Here is a 25,370-nt window from a genome sequence, read left to right as displayed (position 1 = left end):
CAGGTGCTTATGCACCAATAATCACCCATCTCTCTCCATCAACTTTCAGTTTTACCCACATCAATCTAGAGTTTACTTTCTTACACTGTATCACATACTCCCACCACTCCTCTTTCAGGAGTAGTGCTACTCCTTCCCTTGCTCTTGTCCTCTCACTAACCCCTGACTTTACTCCCAAGACATTCCCAAACCACTCTTCCCCTTTACCCTTGACCTTTGTTTCACTCAGAGCCAAAACATCCAGGTTCCTTTCCTCAAACATACTACCTATCTCTCCTTTTTTCTCATCTTGGTTACATCTACACACATTTAGACACCCCAATGTGAGCCTTCGAGGAGGATGAGCATTCCCCACGTGACTCCTTCTGTTTCCCCTTTTATAAAGCTGTAATGCAAGGAGGGGAGGGTTTCCAGCCCCCAGCTCCCGTCCCCTTTAGTCGCCTTCTACGACACGTGAGGAATGCGTGGGAAGCATTCTTTCTCCCCTATCCCTAGGGATATGCACTATCATCTAAAAATCCCAACCTTTGAAAATCGGAGATTTCTCAGTGTTTTCACTTCTTCACATTATCCTATTACCCATTTTTTCAACTCTCGTTTTCACTTTTACAATTATTCTTTCCTATATTCAATTACATAAGCTGGTATCACAACTTCTCACTATTTACTCTTTTTAGACAAAACCCATCACCACAACACACTTTCCCTCACTCTCTCTTAGAACAAATGTCATGGAATGATTAACAATGTACTGATGACAGTATAAAAGTATGAGAGAAAATGATAGAAAATGAAACAAACATCAAAGATTTACGAGTTATCAATAACATGAAATTTGAATTCAAAGAGCATACTAAGAAGATACCACAATCAAGCTAAGTCATAAGTAATGTGACCTTGAAAACTATTGCTACAAGATAAGGAAAAGGACTAAAGAAAATGGTGATTGTATATGTCATAAGCAAAACTCAACACTGCTGTGCCGTATGGTTAACATCAACAAAAAACAAACTAGTTAGACAGAATTCTGAAGCACTCCAGAAGGAAAATCATGGGGATAGAATATATAAATTAACACGAGAGACTGAAAGAACTTGACCTTCAATATTTTCAATGTGATTGTCCTAATATAGGGTATTCTCAATTATTCTAAAAAACATCTCCATAAGTTTGATATTAGAGTTAAGAATTTTCTAAATGAAATGATATACGACTTAACATGTTAAGAGACTTTATGTGTATTCCATAGCCTTTAACTTCGTGTTGTTCCACTGATAGGTGTATAAGGAGTATTTTCACAAATACATTGTGACGTTTTTTGAGCTTTTGTCAAAATGAAGATAACTTGCACTTTCCATCAGTATATCTATTATCCTGAACAAGTAACACATGTGAAGGCATAGACCTTTTACAGGCTTCTCTTACATCTCCACATATTCAGAGCAGCACATGGAAAAAAAATCAAAGCTGTAGTGTCTGGAAATAATGAGTGGAATATCCTCCCCTATTGATTTTTTTTTTTTTAATTTTCCAGAAGAAGGAACAGAGAAGGGGGCCTGGTGAGGATATTCCCTCAGAGGCCCAGTCCTCTGTTCTTAACGCTACCTTGCTAATCCAGGAAATGGCGAATAGTTTGAAAGAAAAAAAAAAAAAAAAAATATATATATATATATATATATATATATATTATCCCTGGGGATAGGGGAGAAAGAATACTTCCCACGTATTCCCTGCGTGTCGTAGAACGCGACTAAAAGGGGAGGGAGCGGGGGGCTGGAAATCCTCCCCTCTCAATTTTTTTCAATTTTCCAAAAGAAGGAACAGAGAAGGGGGCCAGGTGAGGATATTCCCTCAGTGGCCCAGTTCTCTGTTCTTAACGCTACCTCGCTAACGCGGGAAATGGCGAATAGTTTGAAAAAAAAAAAAAAAAAAAAAAAAAAAATATATATATATATATATATATATATATATATATATATATATATATATATATGATATATATGAATGTCCTCTCCTGCCCCCTTCTCTGTTCCTTCTTTTTGGAAAATTAGAAAAGGGGAAAAGAAGGGGGAGGATTTCCAGCCTCCCGCTCCTTCCCCTTTTAGTCGCCTTCCATATATATATATATATATATATATATATATATATATATATATATATATATATATATATATATATATATATATATATTATCCCTGGGGATAGGGGAGAAAGAATACTTCCCACGTATTCCCTGTGTGTCGTAGAGGGCGACTAAAAGGGAAGGGAGCGGGGGCTGGAAATCCTCCCCTCTCATTTTTTTATTTTAATTTTCCAACAGAATGAACAGAGAAGGGGGCCAGGTGAGGGTATTCCCTCAAAGGCCCAGTCCTCTGTTCTTAACGCTACCTCGTTATCGCGGGAAATGGCGAATAGTATGAAAAAAAAAAAAAAAAAAAAAAAAAAAAAAATATGATAGAGTTGATAGAGATGCTCTGTGGAAGGTATTAGGAATATATGGTGTGGGAGGAAAGTTGTTAGAAGCAGTGAAAAGTTTTTATCGAGGATGTAAGGCATGTGTACGTGTAGGAAGAGAGGAAAGTGATTGGTTCTCAGTGAATGTAGGTTTGCGGCAGGGGTGTGATGTCTCCATGGTTGTTTAATTTGTTTATGGATGGGGTTGTTAGGGAGGTAAATGCAAGAGTTTGGGAAAGAGGGGCAAGTATGAAGTCTGTTGGGGATGAGAGAGCTTGGGAAGTGAGTCAGTTGTTGTTCGCTGATGATACAGCGCTGGTGGCTGATTCATGTGAGAAACTGCAGAAGCTGGTGACTGAGTTTGGTAAAGTGTGTGGAAGAAGACAGTTAAGATTAAATGTGAATAAGAGCAAGGTTATTAGGTACAGTAGGGTTGAGGGTCAAGTCAATTGGGAGGTGAGTTTGAATGGAGAAAAACTGGAGGAAGTGAAGTGTTTTAGATATCTGGGAGTGGATCTGTCAGCGGATGGAACCATGGAAGCGGAAGTGGATCATAGGGTGGGGGAGGGGGCGAAAATTCTGGGGGCCTTGAAGAATGTTTGGAAGTCGAGAACATTATCTCGGAAAGCAAAAATGGGTATGTTTGAAGGAATAGTGGTTCCAACAATGTTGTATGGTTGCGAGGCGTGGGCTATGGATAGAGTTGTGCGCAGGAGGATGGATGTGCTGGAAATGAGATGTTTGAGGACAATGTGTGGTGTGAGGTGGTTTGATCGAGTGAGTAACGTAAGGGTAAGAGAGATGTGTGGAAATAAAAAGAGCGTGGTTGAGAGAGCAGAAGAGGGTGTTTTGAAGTGGTTTGGGCACATGGAGAGAATGAGTGAGGAAAGATTGACCAAGAGGATATATGTGTCGGAGGTGGAGGGAACAAGGAGAAGAGGGAGACCAAATTGGAGGTGGAAAGATGGAGTGAAAAAGATTTTGTGTGATCGGGGCCTGAACATGCAGGAGGGTGAAAGGAGGGCAAGGAATAGAGTGAATTGGAGCAATGTGGTATACCGGGGTTGACGTGCTGTCAGTGGATTGAATCAGGGCATGTGAAGCGTCTGGGGTAAACCATGGAAAGCTGTGTAGGTATGTATATTTGCGTGTGTGGGCGTATGTATATACATGTGTATGGGGGTGGGTTGGGCCATTTCTTTCGTCTGTTTCCTTGCGCTACCTCGCAAACGCGGGAGACAGCGACAAAGTATAATAAAAATAATAAAAAGTGAAGTGTTTTAGATATCTGGGAGTGGATCTGGCAGCGGATGGAACCATGGAAGCGGAAGTGGATCATAGGGTGGGGGAGGAGGCGAAAATTCTGGGGGCCTTGAAGAATGTGTGGAAGTCGAGAACATTATCTCGGAAAGCAAAAATGGGTATGTTTGAAGGAATAGTGGTTCCAACAATGTTGTATGGTTGCGAGGCGTGGGCTATGGATAGAGTTGTGCGCAGGAGGATGGATGTGCTGGAAATGAGATGTTTGAGGACAATGTGTGATGTGAGGTGGTTTGATCGAGTGAGTAACATAAGGGTAAGAGAGATGTGTGGAAATAAAAAGAGCGTGGTTGAGAGAGCAGAAGAGGGTGTTTTGAAGTGGTTTGGGCACATGGAGAGAATGAGTGAGGAAAGATTGACCAAGAGGATATATGTGTCGGAGGTGGAGGGAACAAGGAGAAGAGGGAGACCAAATTGGAGGTGGAAAGATGGAGTGAAAAAGATTTTGTGTGATCGGGGCCTGAACATGCAGGAGGGTGAAAGGAGGGCAAGGAATAGAGTGAATTGGAGCGATGTGGTATACCGGGGTTGACGTGCTGTCAGTGGATTGAATCAGGGCATGTGAAGCGTCTGGGGTAAACCATGGAAAGCTGTGTAGGTATGTATATTTGCTTGTGTGGGTGTATGTATATACATGTGTATGGGGGTGGGTTGGGCCATTTCTTTCGTCTGTTTCCTTGCGCTACCTCGCAAACGCGGGAGACAGCGACAAAGTATAATAAAAAATAATAAAAAGTGAAGTGAAGTGTTTTAGATATCTGGGAGTGGATCTGGCAGCGGATGGAACCATGGAAGCGGAAGTGGATCATAGGGTGGGGGAGGGGGCGAAAATTCTGGGGGCCTTGAAGAATGTGTGGAAGTCGAGAACATTATCTCGGAAAGCAAAAATGGGTATGTTTGAAGGAATAGTGGTTCCAACAATGTTGTATGGTTGCGATCCGTGGGCTATGGATAGAGTTGTGCGCAGGAGGATGGATGTGCTGGAAATGAGATGTCTGAGGACAATGTGTGGTGTGAGGTGGTTTGATCGAGTGAGTAACGTAAGGGTAAGAGAGATGTGTGGAAATAAAAAGAGCGTGGTTGAGAGAGCAGAAGAGTGTGTTTTGAAGTGGTTTGGGCACATGGAGAGGATGAGTGAGGAAAGATTGACCAAGAGGATATATGTGTCGGAGGTGGAGGGAACAAGGAGAAGATGGAGACCAAATTGGAGGTGGAAAGATGGAGTGAAAAAGATTTTGTGTGATCGGGGCCTGAACATGCAGGAGGGTGAAAGGAGGGCAAGGAACAGAGTGAATTGGAGCGATGTGGTATACCGGGGCTGACGTGCTGTCAGTGGATTGAATCAAGGCATGTGAAGCGTCTGGGGTAAACCATGGAGAGCTGTGTAGGTATGTATATTTGCGTGTGTGGACGTATGTATATACATGTGTATGGGGGTGGGTTGGGCCATTTCTTTCGTCTGTTTCCTTGCGCTACCTCGCAAACGCGGGAGACAGCGACAAAGTATAAAAAAAAAAAAAAAAAAAAAAATATATATATATATATATATATATATATGTAAAATAAAAATAAATAAAATACATAATATATATATATAAATTTTTTTTTTTTTTGCCACTGTCTCCCGCGTTTGTGAGGTAGCGCAAAGGAAACAGATGAAAGAAATGGCCCAACCCACCCCCATACACATGTATATACATACGCCCACACACGCAAATATACATACCTACACAGCTTTCCATTGTTTACCCCATACGCTTCACATGCCCTGATTCAATCCACTGACAGCACGTCAACCCCGGTATACCACATCGATCCAATTCAATCTATTCCTTGCCCTCCTTTCACCCTCCTGCATGTTCAGGCCCCGATCACTCAAAATCTTTTTCACTCCATCTTTCCACCTCCAATTTGGTCTCCCACTTCTCCTCGTTCCCTCCACCTCCGACACATATATCCTCTTGGTCAATCTTTCCTCACTCATTCTCTCCATGTGCCCAAACCATTTCAAAACCCCTCTTCTACTCTCTCAACCACGCTCTTTTTATTTCCACACATCACTCTTACCCTTACGTTACTTACTCGATCAAACCACCTCACACCACATGTTGTCCTCAAACATCTCATTTCCAGCACATCCACCCTCCTGTGCACAACTCTATCCATAGCCCACGCCTCGCAACCATACAACATTGTTGGAACCACTATTCCTTCAAACATACCCATTTTTGCTTTCCGAGATAATGTTCTCGACTTCTACACATTCTTCAAGGCTCCCAGAATTTTCGCCCCCTCCCCCACCCTATGATCCACTTCCGCTTCCATGGTTCCATCCACTGCCAGATTCACTCCCAGATATCTAAAACACTTTACTTCCTCCAGTTTTTCTCCATTCAAACTTACCTCCCAATTGACTTGATCCTCAACCCTACTGCACCTAATTACCTTGCTCTTATTGACATTTACTCTTAACTTTCTTCTTTCACACACTTTACCAAACTCAGTCACCAGCTTCTGCAGTTTCTCACATGAATCAGCCACCAGCGCTGTATCATCAGCGAACAACAACTGACTCACTTCCCAAGCTCTCTCATCCACAACAGACTTCATACTTGCCCCTCTTTCCAAAACTCTTGCATTCACCTCCCTAACAACCCCATCCATAAACAAATTAAACAACCATGGAGACATCACACACCCCTGCCGCAAACATACATTCACTGAGAAACAATCACTTTCCTCTCTTCCTACACGTACACATGCCTTACATCCTCGATAAAAACTTTTCACTGCTTCTAACAACTTGCCTCCCACACCATATATTCGTAATACCTTCCACACAGCATCTCTATCAACTCTACCATATGCCTTCTCCAGATCCATAAATGCTACATACAAATCCATTTGCTTTTCTAAGTATTTTTCACATACATTCTTCAAAGCAAAGACCTGATCCACACATCCTCTATACATATATATATATATATATATATATATATATATATATATATATAATATATATATATATATATATATAACCTTACAAACCAGTCAACAATACAGTCATCCCCTTTTTTAATAAATTCCACTGCAATACCATCCAAACCTGTTTCCTTGCCGGCTTTCATCTTCTGCAAAGCTTTCACTACCTCTTCTCTGTTTACCAAATCATTTTCCCTAACCCTCTCACTTTGCACACCACCTCGACCAAAACACCCTATATCTGCCACTCTATCATCAAACACATTCAACAAACCTTCAAAATACTCACTCCATCTCCTTCTCACATCACCACTACTTGTTATCACCTCCCCATTTGCGCCCTTCACTGAAGTTCCCATTTGCTCACTTGTCTTACGCACTTTATTTACCTCCTTCCAGAACATCTTTTTATTCTCCCTAAAATTTAATGATACTCTCTCACCCCAACTCTCATTTGCCCTTTTTTTCACCTCTTGCACCTTTCTCTTGACCTCCTGTCTCTTTCTTTTATACATCTCCCACTCAATTGCATTTTTTCCCTGCAAAAATCGTCCAAATGCCTCTCTCTTCTCTTTCACTAATACTCTTACTTCTTCATCCCACCACTCACTACCCTTTCTAATCAACCCACCTCCCACTCTTCTCATGCCACAAGCATCTTTTGCGCAATCCATCACTGATTCCCTAAATACATCCCATTCCTCCCCCACTCCCCTTACTTCCATTGTTCTCACCTTTTTCCATTCTGTACACAGTCTCTCCTGGTACTTCCTCACACAGGTCTCCTTCCCAAGCTCACTTACTCTCACCACACTCTTTACCCCAACATTCACTCTTCTTTTCTGAAAACCCATACAAATCTTCACCTTAGCCTCCACAAGATAATGATCAGACATCCCTCCAGTTGCACCTCTCAGCACATTAACATCCAAAAGTCTCTCTTTCGCACGCCTGTCAATTAACACGTAATCCAATAACGCTCTCTGGCCATCTCTCCTACTTATATAAGTATACTTATGTATATCTCGCTTTTTAAACCAGGTATTCCCTATCATCAGTCCTTTTTCAGCACATAAATCTACGAGCTCTTCACCATTTCCATTTACAACACTGAACACCCCATGTATACCAATTATTCCCTCAACTGCCACATTACTCACCTTTGCATTCAAATCACCCATCACTATAACCCGGTCTCGTGCATCAAAACCACTAACACACTCATTCAGCTTCTCCCAAAACACTTGCCTCTCATGATCTTTCTTCTCATGCCCAGGTGCATATGCACCAATAATCACCCACCTCTCTCCATCAACTTTCAGTTGATATCTGGGAGTGGATCTGGCAGCGGATGGAACCATGGAAGCGGAAGTGGATCATAGGGTGGGGGAGGGGGCGAAAATTCTGGGGGCCTTGAAGAATATGTGGAAGTCGAGAACATTATCTCGGAAAGCAAAAATGGGTATGTTTGAAGGAACAGTGGTTCCAACAATGTTGTATGGTTGCGAGGCATGGGCTATGGATAGAGTTGTGCGCAGGAGGATGGATGTGCTGGAAATGAGATGTTTGAGGACAATGTGTGGTGTGAGGTGGTTTGATCGAGTGAGTAACGTAAGGGTAAGAGAGATGTGTGGAAATAAAAAGAGCGTGGCTGAGAGAGCAGAAGAGGGTGTTTTGAAGTGGTTTGGGCACATGGAGAGAATGAGTGAGGAAAGATTGACCAAGAGGATATATGTGTCGGAGGTGGAGGGAACGAGGAGAAGGGGGAGACCAAATTGGAGGTGGAAAGATGGAGTGAAAAAGATTTTGTGTGATCAGGGCCTGAACATGCAGGAGGGTGAAAGGAGGGCAAGGAATAGAGTGAATTGGAGCGATGTGGTATACCGGGGTTGACGTGCTGTCAGTGGATTGAATCGAGGCATGTGAAGGGTCTGGGGTAAACCATGGAAAGCTGTGTAGGTATGTATATTTGCGTGTGTGGACGTGTGTATATACATGTGTATGGGGGGGGGGTTGGGCCATTTCTTTCGTCTGTTTCCTTGCGCTACCTCGCAAACGCGGGAGACTGCGACAAAGTATAATAGAAAATAAAAAAATAAATATATATATATATATATATATGCATAGTGCCATTGTACAAAGGCAAAGGGGATAAGAGTGAATGCTCAAATTACAGAGGTATAAGTTTGTTGAGTATTCCTGGTAAATTATATGGGAGGGTATTGATTGAGAGGGTGAAGGCATGTACAGAGCATCAGATTGGGGAAGAGCAGTGTCGTTTCAGAAGTGGTAGAGGATGTGTGGATCAGGTGTTTGCTTTGAAGAATGTATGTGAGAAATACTTAGAAAAGCAAATGGATTTGTATGTAGCATTTATGGATCTGGAGAAGGCATATGACAGAGTTGATAGAGATGCTCTGTGGAAGGTATTAAGAATATATGGTGTGGGAGGAAAGTTGTTAGAAGCAGTGAAAAGTTTTTATTGAGGATGTAAGGCATGTGTACGTGTAGGAAGAGAGGAAAGTGATTGGTTCTCAGTGAATGTAGGTTTGCGGCAGGGGTGTGTGATGTCTCCATGGTTGTTTAATTTGTTTATGGATGGGGTTGTTAGGGAGGTAAATGCAAGAGTTTTGGAAAGAGGGGTAAGTATGAAGTCTGTTGGGGATGAGAGAGCTTGGGAAGTGAGTCAGTTGTTGTTCGCTGATGATACAGCGCTGGTGGCTGATTCATGTGAGAAACTGCAGAAGCTGGTGACTGAGTTTGGTAAAGTGTGTGGAAGAAGAAAGTTAAGAGTAAATGTGAATAAGAGCAAGGTTATCAGGTACAGTAGGGTTGAGGGTCAAGTCAATTGGGAGGTGAGTTTGAATGGAGAGAAACTGGAGGAAGTGAAGTGTTTTAGATATCTGGGAGTGGATCTGGCAGCGGATGGAACCATGGAAGCGGAAGTGGATCATAGGGTGGGGGAGGGGGCGAAAATTCTGGGGGCCTTGAAGAATGTGTGGAAGTCGAGAACATTATCTCGGAAAGCAAAAATGGGTATGTTTGAAGGAATAGTGGTTCCAACAATGTTGTATGGTTGCGAGGCGTGGGCTATGGATAGAGTTGTGCGCAGGAGGATGGATGTGCTGGAAATGAGATGTTTGAGGACAATGTGTGGTGTGAGGTGGTTTGATCGAGTAAGTAACGTAAGGGTAAGAGAGATGTGTGGAAATAAAAAGAGCGTGGATGAGAGAGCAGAAGAGGGTGTTTTGAAGTGGTTTGGGCACATGGAGAGAATGAGTGAGGAAAGATTGACCAAGAGGATATATGTGTCGGAGGTGGAGGGAACAAGGAGAAGAGGGAGACCAAAATGGAGGTGGAAAGATGGAGTGAAAAAGATTTTGTGTGATCGGGGCCTGAACATGCAGGAGGGTGAAAGGAGGGCAAGGAATAGAGTGAATTGGAGCGATGTGGTACACCGGGGTTGACGTGCTGTCAGTGGATTGAATCAAGGCATGTGAAGCGTTTGGGGTAAACCATGGAAAGCTGTGTAGGTATGTATATTTGCGTGTGTGGACGTATGTATATACATGTGTATGGGGGGGGTTGGGCCATTTCTTTCGTCTGTTTCCTTGCGCTACCTCGCAAACGCGGGAGACAGTGACAAAGCATAAAAAAAAAAAAAAAAAAAATATATATATATTTTCTTTCTTTCTTTTAAACTATTCGCCATTTCCCGTGCTAGCGAGGTAGCATCAAGAACAGAGGACTGGGCCATTGAGGGAATACCCTCACCTGGAACAATTCTCTGTTCCTTCTTTTGGAAAAAAAAAAAAAAAAAAAAAAACGAGAGGGGAGGATTTCCAGCCCCGCCGCTCCCTCTCCTTTTAGTCGCCTTCTACGACACGCAGGGAATACGTGGGAAGTATTCTTAATCCCCTATCCCCAGGGATAATATATATATATATATATATATATATATATATATATATATATATATATATATATATATATATATATATATATATATATATATATATATATATATTTTTTTTATACTTTGTCGCTGTCTCCCGCGTTTGCGAGGTAGCGCAAGGAAACAGACGAAAGAAATGGCCCAACCCCCCCCCATACACATGTATATACATACGTCCACACACGCAAATATACATACCTACACAGCTTTCCATGGTTTACCCCAGAAGCTTCACATGCCTTGATTCAATCCACTGACAGCACGTCAACCCCGGTATACCACATCGCTCCAATTCACTCTATTCCTTGCCCTCCTTTCACCCTCCTGCATGTTCAGGCCCTGATCACACAAAATCTTTTTCACTCCATCTTTCCACCTCCAATTTGGTCTCCCTCTTCTCCTCGTTCCCTCCACCTCCGACACATATATCCTCTTGGTCAATCTTTCCTCACTCATTCTCTCCATGTGCCCAAACCACTTCAAAACACCCTCTTCTGCTCTCTCAACCACGCTCTTTTTATTTCCACACATCTCTCTTACCCTTACGTTACTCACTCGATCAAACCACCTCACACCACACATTGTCCTCAAACATCTCATTTCCAGCACATCCATCCTCCTGCGCACAACTCTATCCATAGCCCACGCCTCTTAACCATACAACATTGTTGGAACCACTATTCCTTCAAACATACCCATTTTTGCTTTCCGAGATAATGTTCTCGACTTCCACACATTCTTCAAGGCCCCCAGAATTTTCGCCCCCTCCCCCACCCTATGATCCACTTCCGCTTCCATGGTTCCATCCGCTGCCAGATCCACTCCCAGATATATATATATATATTATCCCTGGGGATAGGGGTTTAAGAATACTTCTCACGTATTCCCTGCGTGTTGTAGAAGGCGACTAAAAGGGGAGGGAGCGGGGGGCTGGAATTCCTCCCCTCTCGTTTTTTTTTTTTTTTTTTTAAATTTTCCAAAAGAAGGAACAGAGGGGGGCCAGGTGAGGATATTCCAAAAAAGGCCCAGTCCTCTGTTCTTAGCGCTACCTCACTAATGCGGGAGATGGCGAATAGTTTAAAAAAAAAAAAAAAAAAAAAAAAAAAAAAAAAAAAAAAGGCTAAGGTGAAGATTTGTATGGGTTTTCAGAAAAGAAGAGTGAATGTTGGGGTGAAGAGGATGGTGAGAGTAAGTGAGCTTGAGAAGGAGACCTGTGTGAGGAAGTACCAGGAGAGACTGAGTACAGAATGGAAAAAGGTGAGAACAATGGAAGTCAGGGGAGTGGGGGAGGAATGGGATGTATTTAGGGAATCAGTGATGGATTGCGCAAAAAATGCTTGTGGCATGAGAAGAGTGGGAGGTGGGTTGATTAGAAAGGGTAGTGAGTGGTGGGATGAAGAAGTAAGAGTATTAGTGAAAGAGAAGAGAGAGGCATTTGGACGATTTTTGCAGGGAAAAAATGCAATTGAGTGGGAGATGTATAAAAGAAAGAGACAGGAGGTCAAGAGAAAGGTGCAAGAGGTGAAAAAAAGGGCAAATGAGAGTTGGGGTGAGAGAGTATCATTAAATTTTAGGGAGAATAAAAAGATGTTCTGGAAGGAGGTAAATAAAGTGCGTAAGACAAGGGAGCAAATGGGAACTTCAGTGAAGGGCGCAAATGGGGAGGTGATAACAAGTAGTGGTGATGTGAGAAGGAGATGGAGTGAGTATTTTGAAGGTTTGTTGAATGTGTTTGATGATAGAGTGGCAGATATAGGGTGTTTTGGTCGAGGTGGTGTGCAAAGTGAGAGGGTTAGGGAAAATGATTTGGTAAACAGAGAAGAGGTAGTGAAAGCTTTGCGGAAGATGAAAGCCGGCAAGGCAGCAGGTTTGGATGGTATTGCAGTGGAATTTATTAAAAAAGGGGGTGACTGTATTGTTGACTGGTTGGTAAGGTTATTTAATGTATGTATGACTCATGGTGAGGTGCCTGAGGATTGGCGGAATGCGTGCATAGTGACATTGTACAAAGGCAAAGGGGATAAGAGTGAGTGCTCAAATTAGAAGGTATAAGGGGCAAGTATGAAGTCTGTTGGGGATGAGAGAGCTTGGGAAGTGAGTCAGTTGTTGTTCGCTGATGATACAGCGCTGGTGGCTGATTCATGTGAGAAACTGCAGAAGCTGGTGACTGAGTTTGGAAAAGTGTGTGGAAGAAGAAAGTTAAGAGTAAATGTGAATAAGAGCAAGGTTATTAGGTACAGTAGGGTTGAGGGTCAAGTCAATTGGGAGGTGAGTTTGAATGGAGAAAAACTGGAGGAAGTGAAGTGTTTTAGATATCTGGGAGTGGATCTGGCAGCGGATGGAACCATGGAAGCGGAAGTGGATCATAGGGTGGGGGAGGGGGCGAAAATCCTGGGGGCCTTGAAGAATGTGTGGAAGTCGAGAACATTATCTCGGAAAGCAAAAATGGGTATGTTTGAAGGAATGGTGGTTCCAACAATGTTGTATGGTTGCGAGGCGTGGGCTATGGATAGAGTTGTGCGCAGGAGGATGGATGTGCTGGAAATGAGATGTTTGAGGACAATGTGTGGTGTGAGGTGGTTTGATCGAGTGAGTAACGTAAGGGTAAGAGAGATGTGTGGAAATAAAAAGAGCGTGGTTGAAAGAGCAGAAGAGGGTGTTTTGAAGTGGTTTGGGCACATGGAGAGGATGAGTGAGGAAAGATTGACCAAGAGGATATATGTGTCAGAGGTGGAGGGAACAAGAAGAAAAGGGAGACCAAATTGGAGGTGGAAAGAGGGAGTGAAAAAGATTTTGTGTGATCGGGGCCTGAACATGCAGGAGGGTGAAAGGAGGGCAAGGAATAGAGTGAATTGGAGCGATGTGGTATACCGGGGTTAACGTGCTGTCAGTGGATTGAAGCAAGGCATGTGAAGCGTCTGGGGTAAACCATGGAAAGCTGTGTAGGTATGTATATTTGCGTGTGTGGACGTATGTATACACATGTGTATGGGGGGGGGTTGGGCCATTTCTTTCGTTTGTTTCCTTGCGCTACCTCGCAAACGCGGGAGACAGCGACGAAGTATAATAAAAAAAAAAAAAAGTTTGTTGAGTATTCCTGGTAAATTATATGGGAGGGTATTGATTGAGAGGGTGAAGGCATGTACAGAGCATCAGATTGGGGAAGAGCAGTGTGGTTTCAGAAGTGGTAGAGGATGTGTGGATCAGGTGTTTGCTTTGAAGAATGTATGTGAGAAATACTTAGAAAAGCAAATGGATTTGTATGTAGCATTTATGGATCTGGAGAAGGCATATGATAGAGTTGATAGAGATGCTCTGTGGAAGGTATTAAGAATATATGGTGTGGGAGGAAAGTTGTTAGAAGCAGTGAAAAGTTTTTATCGAGGGTGTAAGGCATGTGTACGTGTAGGAAGAGAAGAAAGTGATTGGTTCTCAGTGAATGTAGGTTTGCGGCAGGGGTGTGTGATGTCTCCATGGTTGTTTAATTTGTTTATGGATGGGGTTGTTAGGGAGGTAAATGCAAGAGTTTTGGAAAGAGGGGCAAGTATGAAGTCTGTTGGGGATGAGAGAGCTTGGGGAGTGAGTCAGTTGTTGTTCGCTGATGATACAGCGCTGGTGGCTGATTCATGTGAGAAACTGTAGAAGCTGATGACTGAGTTTGGTAAAGTGTGTGGAAGAAGAAAGTTAAGAGTAAATGTGAATAAGAGCAAGGTTATTAGGTACAGTAGGGTTGAAGGTCAAGTCAATTGGGAGGTGAGTTTGAATGGAGAAAAACTGGAGGAAGTGAAGTGTTTTAGATATCTGGGAGTGGATCTGGCAGCGGATGGAACCATGGAAGCGGAAGTGGATCATAGGGTGGGGGAGGGGGCGAAAATTCTGGGGGCCTTGAAGAATGTGTGGAAGTCGAGAACATTATCTCGGAAAGCAAAAATGGGTATGTTTGAAGGAATAGTGGTTCCAACAATGTTGTATGGTTGTGAGGCGTGGGCTATGGATAGAGTTGTGCGCAGGAGGATGGATGTGCTGGAAATGAGATGTTTGAGGACAATGTGTGGTGTGAGGTGGTTTGATCGAGTAAGTAACGTAAGGGTAAGAGAGATGTGTGGAAATAAAAAGAGCGTGGTTGAGAGAGCAGAAGAGGGTGTTTTGAAATGGTTTGGTCACATGGAGAGAATGAGTGAGGAAAGATTGACTAAGAGGATATATGTGTCGGAGGTGGAGGGAACGAGAAGAGGGAGACCAAATTGGAGGTGGAAAGATGGAGTGAAAAAGATTTTGTGTGATTGGGGCCTGAACATGCAGGAGGGTGAAAGGAGGGCAAAGAATAGAGTGAATTGGAGCGATGTGGTATACCGGTGTTGACGTGCTGTCAGTGGATTGAAGCAAGGCATGTGAAGCATCTGGGGTAAACCATGGAAAGCTGTGTAGGTATGTATATTTGCGTGTGTGGACGTATGTATATACATGTGTATGGGGGGGGTTGGGCCATTTCTTTCCTCTGTTTCCTTGCGCTACCTCGCAAACGCGGGAGACAGCGACAAAGTATAATAAAAATAATAATATAATATACACACATATATATATGGCACTCTTTTTCATCTCTTGCACCTTTCTCTTGACCTCCTGTCTCTTTCTTTTATACATCTCCCACTTCATTTCATTTCTTCCCTGCAAAAATCGTCCAAATGCCTCTCTCTTCTCTTTCACTAATAATCTTACTTCTTCATCCCACCACTCACTACCCTTTCTAATCAACCCACCTCCCACGCTTCTCATGCCACAAGCATCTTTTGCGCACTCCATCACTGATTCCCTAAATACATCCCATTCCTCCCCCACTCGCCTTACTTCCATTGTTCTCACCTTTTTCCATTCTGTACTCAGTCTCTCCTGGTACTTCCTCACACAAGTCTCCTTCCCAAGCTCACTTACTCTCACCACCCTCTTCATCCCAACATTCACTCTTCCTTTCTGAAAACCTATACAAATCTTCACCTTAGCCTCCACAAGATAATGATCAGACATCCCTCCAGTTGCACCTCTCAGCACATTAACATCCAAAAGTGTCTCTTTCGCGCGCCTGTCAATTAACACGTAATCCAATAACGCTCTCTGGCCATCTCTCCTACTTACATACGTAAACTTATGTATATCTCACTTTTTAAACCAGGTATTCCCAATCACAAGTCCTTTTTCAGCACATAAATCTACAAGCTCTTCACCATTTCCATTTACAACACTGAACACCCCATGTATACCAATTATTCCCTCAACTGCCACATTACTCACCTTTGCATTCAAATCGCCCATCACTATAACCCAGTCTCGTGCATCAAAACCACTAACACACTCATTTAGCTGCTCCCAAAACACTTGCCTCTCATGATCTTTCTTCTCATGCCCAGGTGCATATGCACCAATAATCACCCATCTCTCTCCATCAACTTTCAGTTTTACCCATATCAATCGAGAATTTACTTTCTTACATTCTATCACATACTCCCACAACTCCTGTTTCAGGAGTACTGCTACTCCTTCCCTTGCTCTTGTCCTCTCACTAACCCCTGACTTTACTCCCAAGACATTCCCAAACCACTCTTCCCCTTTACCCCTGAGCATCGTTTCACTCAGAGCCAAAACATCCAGGTTCCTTTCCTCAAACATACTACCTCTCTCTCCTTTTTTCACATCTTGGTTACATCCACACACATTTAGACACCCACCCCAATCTGAGTCGACGAGGAGGATGAGCACTCCCTGCGTGACTCCTTCTGTTTCCCATTTTTAGGGCAAATGAGAGTTGGGATGAGAGAGTATCATTAAATTTTAGGGAGAATAAAAAGATGTTCTGGAAGGAGGTAAATAAAGTGCGTAAGACAAGGGAGCAAATGGGAACTTCAGTGAAGGGCGCTAATGAGGAGGTGATAGCAAGTAGTGGTGATGTGAGAAGGAGATGGAGTGAGTATTTTGAAGGTTTGTTGAATGTGTTTGATGATAGAGTGGCAGATATAGGGTGTTTTGGTCAAGGTGGTGTGCAAAGTGAGAGGGTTAGGGAAAATGTTTTGGTAAACAGAGAAGAGGTAGTAAAAGCTTTGCGGAAGATGAAAGCCAGCAAGGCAGCAGGTTTGGATGGTATTGCAGTGGAATCTATTAAAAAAGGGGGTGACTGTATTGTTGACTGGTTGGTACGGTTATTCAATGTATGTATGACTCATGGTGAGGTGCCTGAGGATTGGCGGATTGCGTGCATAGTGCCATTGTAGAAAGGCAAAGGGGATAAGAGTGAGTGCTCAAATTACAGAGGTTTAAGTTTGTTGAGTATTCCTGGTAAATTATATGGGAGGGTATTGATTGAGAGGGTGAAGGCATGTACAGAGCATGAAATTGGGGAAGAGCAGTGTGGTTTCAGAAGTGGTAGAGGATGTGTGGATCAGGTGTTTGCTTTGAAGAATGTATGTGAGAAGTACTTAGAAAAGCAAATGGATTTGTATGTAGCATTTATGGATCTGGAGAAGGCATATGATAGAGTTGATAGAGATGCTCTGTGGAAGGTATTAAGAGTATAAGGTAAGGGAGGCAAGTTGTTAGAAGCAGTGAAAAGTTTTTATCGAGGATGTAAGGCATGTGTACGTGTAGGAAGAGAGGAAAGTGATTGGTTCTCAGTGAATGTAGGTTTGCGGCAGGGGTGTGTGATGTCTCCATGGTTGTTTAATTTGTTTATGGATGGGGTTGTTAGGGAGGTGAATGCAAGAGTTTTGGAAAGAGGGGCAAGTATGAAGTCTCTTGTGGATGAGAGAGCTTGGGAAGTGAGTCAGTTGTTGTTTGCTGATGATACAGCGCTGGTGGCTGATTCATGCGAGAAACTGCAGAAGCTGTTGACTGAGTTTGGTAAAGTGTGTGAAAGAAGAAAGTTAAGAGTAAATGTGAATAAGAGCAAGGTTATTAGGTATAGCAGGGTTGAGGGTCAAGTCAATTGGGAGGTAAGTTTGAATGGAGAAAAACTGGAGGAAGTAAAGTGTTTTAGATATCAAGGAGTGGATCTGGCAGCGGATGGAACCATGGAAGCAGAAGTGAATCATAGGGTGGGGAAGGGGGCGAAAATCCTGGGAGCCTTGAAGAATGTGTGGAAGTCAAAACATTATCTCGGAAAGCAAAAATGTGTATGTTTGAAGGAATAGTGGTTCCAACAATGTTGTATGGTTGCGAGGCGTGGGCTATGGATAGAGTTGTGCGCAGGGGGATGGATGTGCTGGAAATGAGATGTTTGAGGACAATGTGTGGTGTGAGGTGGTTTGATTGAGTAAGTAATGTAAGGGTAAGAGTGATGTGTGGAAATAAAAAGAGCGTGGTTGAGAGAGCAGAAGAGGGTGTTTTGAAATGGTTTGGGCACATGGAGAGAATGAGTGAGGAAAGATTGACCAAGAGGATATAAGTGTCGGAGGTTGAGGGAACGAGGAGAAGTGGGAGATCAAATTGGAGGTGAAAAGATGGAGTGAAAAAGATTTTGAGTGATCGGGGCCTGAACATGCAGGAGGGTGACAGGTGGGCAAGGAAGAGTGTGAATTGGATTGATGTGGTATACTGGGGTTGACGTGCTGTCAGTGGATTGAATCAGGGCATGTGAAGCATCTGGGGTAAACCATGGAAAGTTGTGTGGGGCCTGGATGTGGAAAGGGAGCTGTGGTTTCGGGCATTATTGCATGACAGCTAGAGACTGAGTGTGAACGAATGGGGCTTTTGTTGTCTTTTCCTAGCGCTACCTCGCACACATGAGGAGGGAGGGGGATGTTATTCCATGTGTGGCGAGGTGGCAATGGGAATGAATAAAGGCAGACAGTGTGAATTGTGTGCATGGGTATATATGTATGTGTATATATATGTGTACATTGAGATGTATAGGTATGTATATTTGCGTGTGTGGACGTGTATGTATATACATGTGTATGGGGGTGGGTTGGGCCATTTCTTTCGTCTGTTTCCTTGCGCTACCTTGCAAACGCGGAAGACAGCGACAAAGCAAAATAAAAAAAAAGAAAAATAAATAAAAAAAAAATTTATATGGCAGGGGCTGATAAAGAAGGCAAATGAGTTTATATGAGAAAGACAGGAGGCCTGACTGGCGCACAACAGGGTTGTCTGGTAAAAAGAAAAAAAAAAAATTGGTAAACTGTAGAGAAATAGATGTTTGGAAGAAGGTTAATAATGTGCAAAAATCAAAAAACAAATAAATGATGGGAGTAAAAGGGGATCTGGTAACAGGCAGTGATTAAGTGGGGAGGAGACAGACTGATTATTTTGAAGGACTGTTGAATTCATTTGATGATAGAGTGGCAGATGTGGGTGTTTGGGTTGGGGTGGTATGCAGCGTGAGAGAGTCATGGAGAGTGGTTTGGTGAAGAAAGGTGTTGAAAGCCACACATACCGTGAAATATGGCAAAACAGCTGGAGGGAAAGGTTTTGCAGTTGAATATATTACAATAGGAGGCAAGTGTTGTTAATTGGTTAGTTTGGATTTTCACGGTATGTATGGATCATGAAGTACCTGAGGATTGGTGGAATGTATGTAAAGTGCCACTGTATAAATAAAGGTAAGTGTTCAAACTACAAAGGTATAAGTTTGTTGAGTGTACCTGTTAAGTTGCATGGGAGAGTACTGATTGAGTGGGAAAAGGCATTTACACAGCATCAGAACTGGGATGAGCCGTGTGGTTTCAAAAGTGGTAGGGTTGTATGGATCAGGTGTTTGCTTTAAAGAATGTGAGCAAGAAATACTTCGAGAATTGGATGGATTTCTACGTGGCATTTATTGCTATGAAGAAAGTATATGAAAGGATTGATGGAGATGATTAGTGGAAGGTCTTAAAAAATATATGGTGTGGCAAGAAAATTACAAGGAGTGAGAAGTTTTTATTAAGGGTGTATGGGATGTGTATGAGTAGGAAGTTAGGGGAGTGAGAGAAGTCAGGGGAAAGAGGTTCCAAGAGAAAGTCAGTCCGCAGTGTGATGTCACCATGGCTGTTTAATCTATTTATGGATGGAGTGGTGAAGGAGGTGAATGTGAGGGCCTGTGAAGTAAGTCAGTTGTTATTTGCAGATGATACACAGCAGGAGGTAGATTCAAGTAAGAAACAGTAAAAGTGGACTGAGTTTGGAAAAGTGTGTAAAAGCAGGAAGTTGAAACAAATGTGAGAAAAAGATTATTATGTTTACCAGGGTTGATGGACACGTCAGCTGGGGTGTGGGTTTATATGGAAAAAATTGTAGGAAGTGAACTGCTTTAGATACCAGGGAGTGGACATGCAACAAATGGTACCATGGAAGCAGATGTGAGCCAACAGGGTAAGGGAGGGAACAAAGGTTCTTGGAGCACTGAAGAACGTATGGAAAGAACGATCATTATCTGGGAGGGCAAAAATGGGTATGTTTGAGACAATAGTAGTCCCAACAATTTCATAAGGATGCGAGGCATGGGCTATACACATGGATGTGCGGAGGTGGGCAATGTTGGAAATAAGATGTTTGAAGAGAATATGTGGTGTGAAGTGGTTTGACTAGGTAATAAAATGGTAAGAAAGAGGTGCAGTAATAAAAAGAGTGTATAGTTGAGAGAGTTGAAAAGGGTGTGCTGCAATGGTTTGGACATAAGTGATGAAAGATTAACAAAAAAGATATACATATCAGAAGTGGCTTGAGAACAAGGAGATGCAAGGGGTGGCAATACTGTTTCCTGAGAGGCAGGGCAGTGCCGAGAATGAATGAAGGTGAGCAAGTATGAATATGTACATGGGTGTATATGGGGAGGTAATAACAAGTAGTGGTGAAGTGAGAAGGAGACGGATTGAGGATTTTGAAGGTTTGTTGAATGTGTTTGATGATAGAGTGGTAGATTTAGGGTGTTTTGGTCAAGGTGGTGTGCGAAGCGAGAGGGTCAGGGAAAATAGTTTGGTAAACAGAGAAGAGGTGGTGAAAGCTTTGCAGAAGATGAAAGAGGTAAAGAGGTAAAGGCAGCAGGTTTGGATGGCACTGCAGTGGAATTTATTAAAAAAGGTGGTGACTGTATTGTTGACTGGTTGGTAAAGATATTCAACATATGTATGGTTCATGATGAAGTGCCTGAGGATTGGCAGAATGCATGCATAGTGCCATTGTACAAAGGCAAAGGGGATACAGGTGAGTGTTCAAATTACAGAGGTATAAGTTTGTTGAGTATTCCTGGGAAATTATATGGGAGGGTATCGAACGAGAGGGTAAAGGCATGTACAGAGCATCAGATTGGGGAAGAGCAGTGTGGTTTCAGAAGTGGTAGAGGATGTGCAGATCAGGTGTTTGCTCTGAAGAATGTATGTGAGAAATACTTAGAAAAACAGATGGATTTGTATGTAGCATTTATGGATCTGGAGAAGGCATATGATAGAGATGCTTTATGGAAGGTAATGAAAGTATATGGTGTGGGAGGTAAGTTGCTAGAAGCAGTGAAAAGTTTTTTCAAGGATGTAGGGCATGTGTACGAGAAGGAAAAGAGGAGAGTGATTGGTTCCCAGTGAATATCACTTTGCGGCAGGGGCGCGTGATGTTTCCATAGTTGTTTAATTTGTTTATGGATGGGGTTAGGGAGATGAATGCAAGAGTTTTGGAGAGAGGGGCAAGTATGCAGTCTGTTGAGGATGAGAGGGCTTGGGAAGTGAGTCAGATGTTGTTTGCTGATGACAGTGCTGGTGGCTGATTCATGTGAGAAACTGCAGAAGTTAGTGATTGAGTTTGGTAAAGTGTGTGAAAGAAGAAAGCTGAGAGTAAATGTGAATAAGAGCAAGGTTATTAGGTTCAGTAGGGATGAGGGACATGTAAATTGGGAGGTAAGTTTGAATGGAGAAAAACTGGAGGAAGTGAAGTTTTTTTTTAGATATCTGGGAGTGGATTTGGCAGTGGATGGAACCATGGATGTGGAAGCGAGTTACAGGGTGGGGGAGGGGGCAAAGGTTCTGGGAACGTTGAAGAATGTGTGGAAGGCGAGAACATTATCTCAGAGAGCAAAATTGGGTATGTTTAAAGGAATAGTGGTTCCAACAATGTTATATGGTTGTGAGGCATGGGCAATAGAGAGGGTTGTGCGCAGGAGGGTGGATGTGTTGGAAATGAGATGTTTGAGGACAATATGTGGTGTGAGGTGGTTTGATCGAGTAAGTAATGAAAGGGTAAGAGAGATGTGTGATAATAAGAAGAGTGTGGTTGAGAGAGCAGAAGAGGGTGTATTGAAATGGTTTGGTCACATGGAGAGAATGAGTGAGGAAAGGTTGACCATGAGGATATATGTGTCAGAGGTGGAGGGAACGAGCAGAAGTGGGAGACCAAATTGGAGATGGAAGGATGGAGTGAAAAAGATTTTGAGCGATCGGGGCTTGAACATACAGGAGGGTGAAAGGCGTGCAAGGAATAGAGTGAATTGGAACGATGTGGTACACCGGGGTCGACGTGCTGTCAATGGATTGAACCAGGGCATGTGAAGCGTCCTGGGTAAACTATGGAAAGTTTCGTGGAGCCTGGATGTGGAAAGGGAGCTGTGGTTTCAGTGCATTACACATGACAGTTAGAGACTGAGTATGAACAAATGTGGCCTTTGTTGTCTTTTCCTGGTGCTACCTTGCATGCACGCGAGGGGAGGGGGGTGTCATTTCATGAGTGGCGGGGTGGCAGCAGGAATGGATGAAGGCAGCATGTATGAATATGTACATGTGTATATATGTATATGTCTGTGTATGTATATGTATGTATACGTTGAAATGTATAAGTATGTATGTATAAGTATGTATATGTGCGTGTGTGGGCGTTTATATATATATACATGTGTATGTGGGTGGGTTGGGCCATTCTTTCATCTGTTTCCTTGTGCTACCTTGCTAATGCGGGAGACAGCATCAAAGTATAATAAAGAAAATAAAAAATAAAAAAATATAATACAACTCAACTAAACAGATGTCACTGTGTGTTGCTCACCCTTTACCTTATTCTGCTCTGCTGCCAGGCATATGAAGTACCCCAAAAGTATTTTGAAGAATACGTAGAGAGATGTGTGGTGTGAGGTGGTTTGATCGAGTGAGTAACGTAAGGGTAAGAGAGATGTGTGGAAATAAAAAGAGCGTGGTTGAGAGAGCAGAAGAGGGTGTTTTGAAGTGGTTTGGGCACATGGAGAGGATGAGTGAGGAAAGATTGACCAAGAGGATATATGTGTCGGGGGTGGAGGGAACAAGGAGAAGAGGGAGACCAAATTGGAGGTGGAAAGATGGAGTGAAAAAGATTTTGTGTGATCGGGGCCTGAACATGCAGGAGGGTGAAAGGAGGGCAAGGAATAGAGTGAATTGGAGCGATGTGGTATACCGGGGTTGACGTGCTGTCAGTGGATTGAATCAAGGCATGTGAAGCGTCTGGGGTAAGCCATGGAAAGCTGTGTAGGTATGTATATTTGCGTGTGTGGACGTATGTATATACATGTGTATGGGGGGGGGGTTGGGCCATTTCTTTCGTCTGTTTCCTTGCGCTACCTCGCAAACGCGGGAGACAGCGACAAAGTATAATAGATAAATAAAATATATGTAGAGAGATGTGTGGTATTTACATTAGCAATGTCTCATACTGAAAGATTGACAGCTTCAAAACTTCATATATAATGTGAAGGTGCAGGTCCCATGAAGGCTTCCTTGACAGCTCGAGATACTGACTACTGAATGGAAAACATTAAGGTGATATAACTAAAAAAAATCAATAATGTATATGCATTAGCCACAATAAATTGGAAAAAAATACCATGAGAAACATGCTCCCATTCCAGTGAATGTTAAGTCTTCATTCAAAAAAAGAAAGAAAAAAAATACTGAAAACTTTATCGAATGAGCCTTAAAAATGAATGTACTGTAATTGCCAATACATTCTCCCTCCCCCTGTACAAGGAGAGGCTGATAGTAGACAAGTGTAGAGTACTGAAGGGTTGCATAAGATGGTGGTGTAGGGTTATGCACCAGCATCATCCTGTTAACATTATTTTGTGGAGAACCTAACACTTACATAAACTTGTCATACCAGCACTTTTTTTTCTATTTGTTAAAAGAGGTTCATAAGCTGTTGATTTACTTTGTTCTTGTCAATGGTGATTATATAACTTGAGCACATTTTTAGAAATGATACCCAATAGCATTTTCTCCATATTTCCTAAGATAGGGCTCCTCACTCTTGTCAACTTGTTTGAAAGAAGCAAAGGAGTTTTTTTTATAGAGTTTGATGTGTGAGAGTTGGTAAAGAGATGGGTGAGCAGTTCTAGGTGAAAACGGCTTTGTTGCAAAGGTGTGTCATGTCACCATGGCTGTTTAACCTGTTATGGTGTTATGGATGGGCTAGTAAGGGAGGTAACTGCAAGGGTCTTGGAGAAAGGAGCAGGTATGCTACCCATTTATGTGTGTGCTGGTAGATGAGCCAGCTGTTTTACAAGGCAATGGTGACAGATTTGAGTGAATAACTGAAGAAGCTGGTGTCTGAGTTTGGGTATGTGCAAAGGGAGAAAGTTGACAGTAAATGTGAATAAAAGCAAGGTTATTAGCTTCAGCAGTGAAAAGAGAGAGATTAGAGTGTGAGTTTGCATGGAGAGATCCTGGAGGAACTGGCCAGTTTTAGACACCAGGAAGTGAGCCACAGATTGGATGAAAGGTAAAGGTCTTGGGCACATTGAGGAATGTGCAGAAGGTGAGTTTACAGTTTTTGAGGTCAAAGATGATGTAGCAGTAACATTTGTGCAACATGGATGCGATGTGTAGGCCTTAATAAAAAAAGTAGAGAAGGGGGCCGATGTATTGGAAATTAAATGTCTAAGAAATATAAAGAGTGAGAAGGGGGTTGATCAAATAAGAAATGATAACATAAGAGAGAGCTGAGGTAGTAACAGAGGCATGGATGAAAGGGATAAAGAGGTTTTCTGAAATAGTTTTGACATGGAATGAGGTTGAGCAAGGAAAGGATGAGGAAGAGGGTATACATGTGTCAGAAGTGGAGGGAACAAGGATAAGGGAGGGCACTAAGGAGGAGGTAGAAGGTTGGTGTGAAAGATGCTTTGAAGGTTGAGGACCTGAACATGTGGGATGGTGTGAAGCATGCAAGAGACAGAGTGAATTAGAGCCATGTGGTATAAAGCACATGATGTTCAGGCAATGGGCTGAACCAGGGAATATGAAGTGGCTGGAGTAAACCACAGAAAGGTCTGTAGGGTGTGGTTGTGGATAGAAGGCTCTGGTTTCAGTGCATTACACAACTATCACTGAGTGAATGTGACTGAATGTGGTTCTTTCTTGGTGCTATCTTGCTAAAGTGGGAAATGGCAAAGATGTTTGAAAAAAGAAATTCGAGGGCAAGCTTTAAAACCTTTAAAATGTTACCTCACCTGTTGACTAATTCGAGAAGTCCAGGATCACTGAATGTTGGCTTAAGGTGGTTTACTGCTAAACCAAGATAACGAAGCAGACAGTAAAACTCGGACTCTGGCACCCAAACAGAAGACTGAAGTTCTTCTGGAGCAGGGACTTCCGTCAAGAAATGGAAAAACAATCCACAGCACCTAAGAAATGGTAAGCTGGAAAAAAAAAAAAAGAGCTGCACATAACACAAATACAAAAACACGTAC

The 25,370-nt window shown here is 42.7% G+C and overlaps 1 protein-coding gene across 1 annotated transcript in view; it reads right to left on the bottom strand.

The window, feature by feature from the left end:
• Ubr1 (Ubr1 ubiquitin ligase) overlaps positions 1–25,370 on the bottom strand; it is a 514,997-nt gene that overhangs the window by 33,941 nt on the left and 455,686 nt on the right. The window contains 1 exon segment of the mRNA XM_071669737.1: positions 25,131–25,319. Coding sequence (XP_071525838.1) covers positions 25,131–25,319 — 189 coding nt within the window.

This window comes from Panulirus ornatus, chromosome 14 (assembly GCF_036320965.1).
Source record: "Panulirus ornatus isolate Po-2019 chromosome 14, ASM3632096v1, whole genome shotgun sequence".
NCBI lineage: Eukaryota > Metazoa > Arthropoda > Malacostraca > Decapoda > Palinuridae > Panulirus > Panulirus ornatus.
The sequence above is the reverse complement of the archived record's forward strand: the minus strand, read 5'-3'. Positions and strand labels throughout refer to the sequence as shown.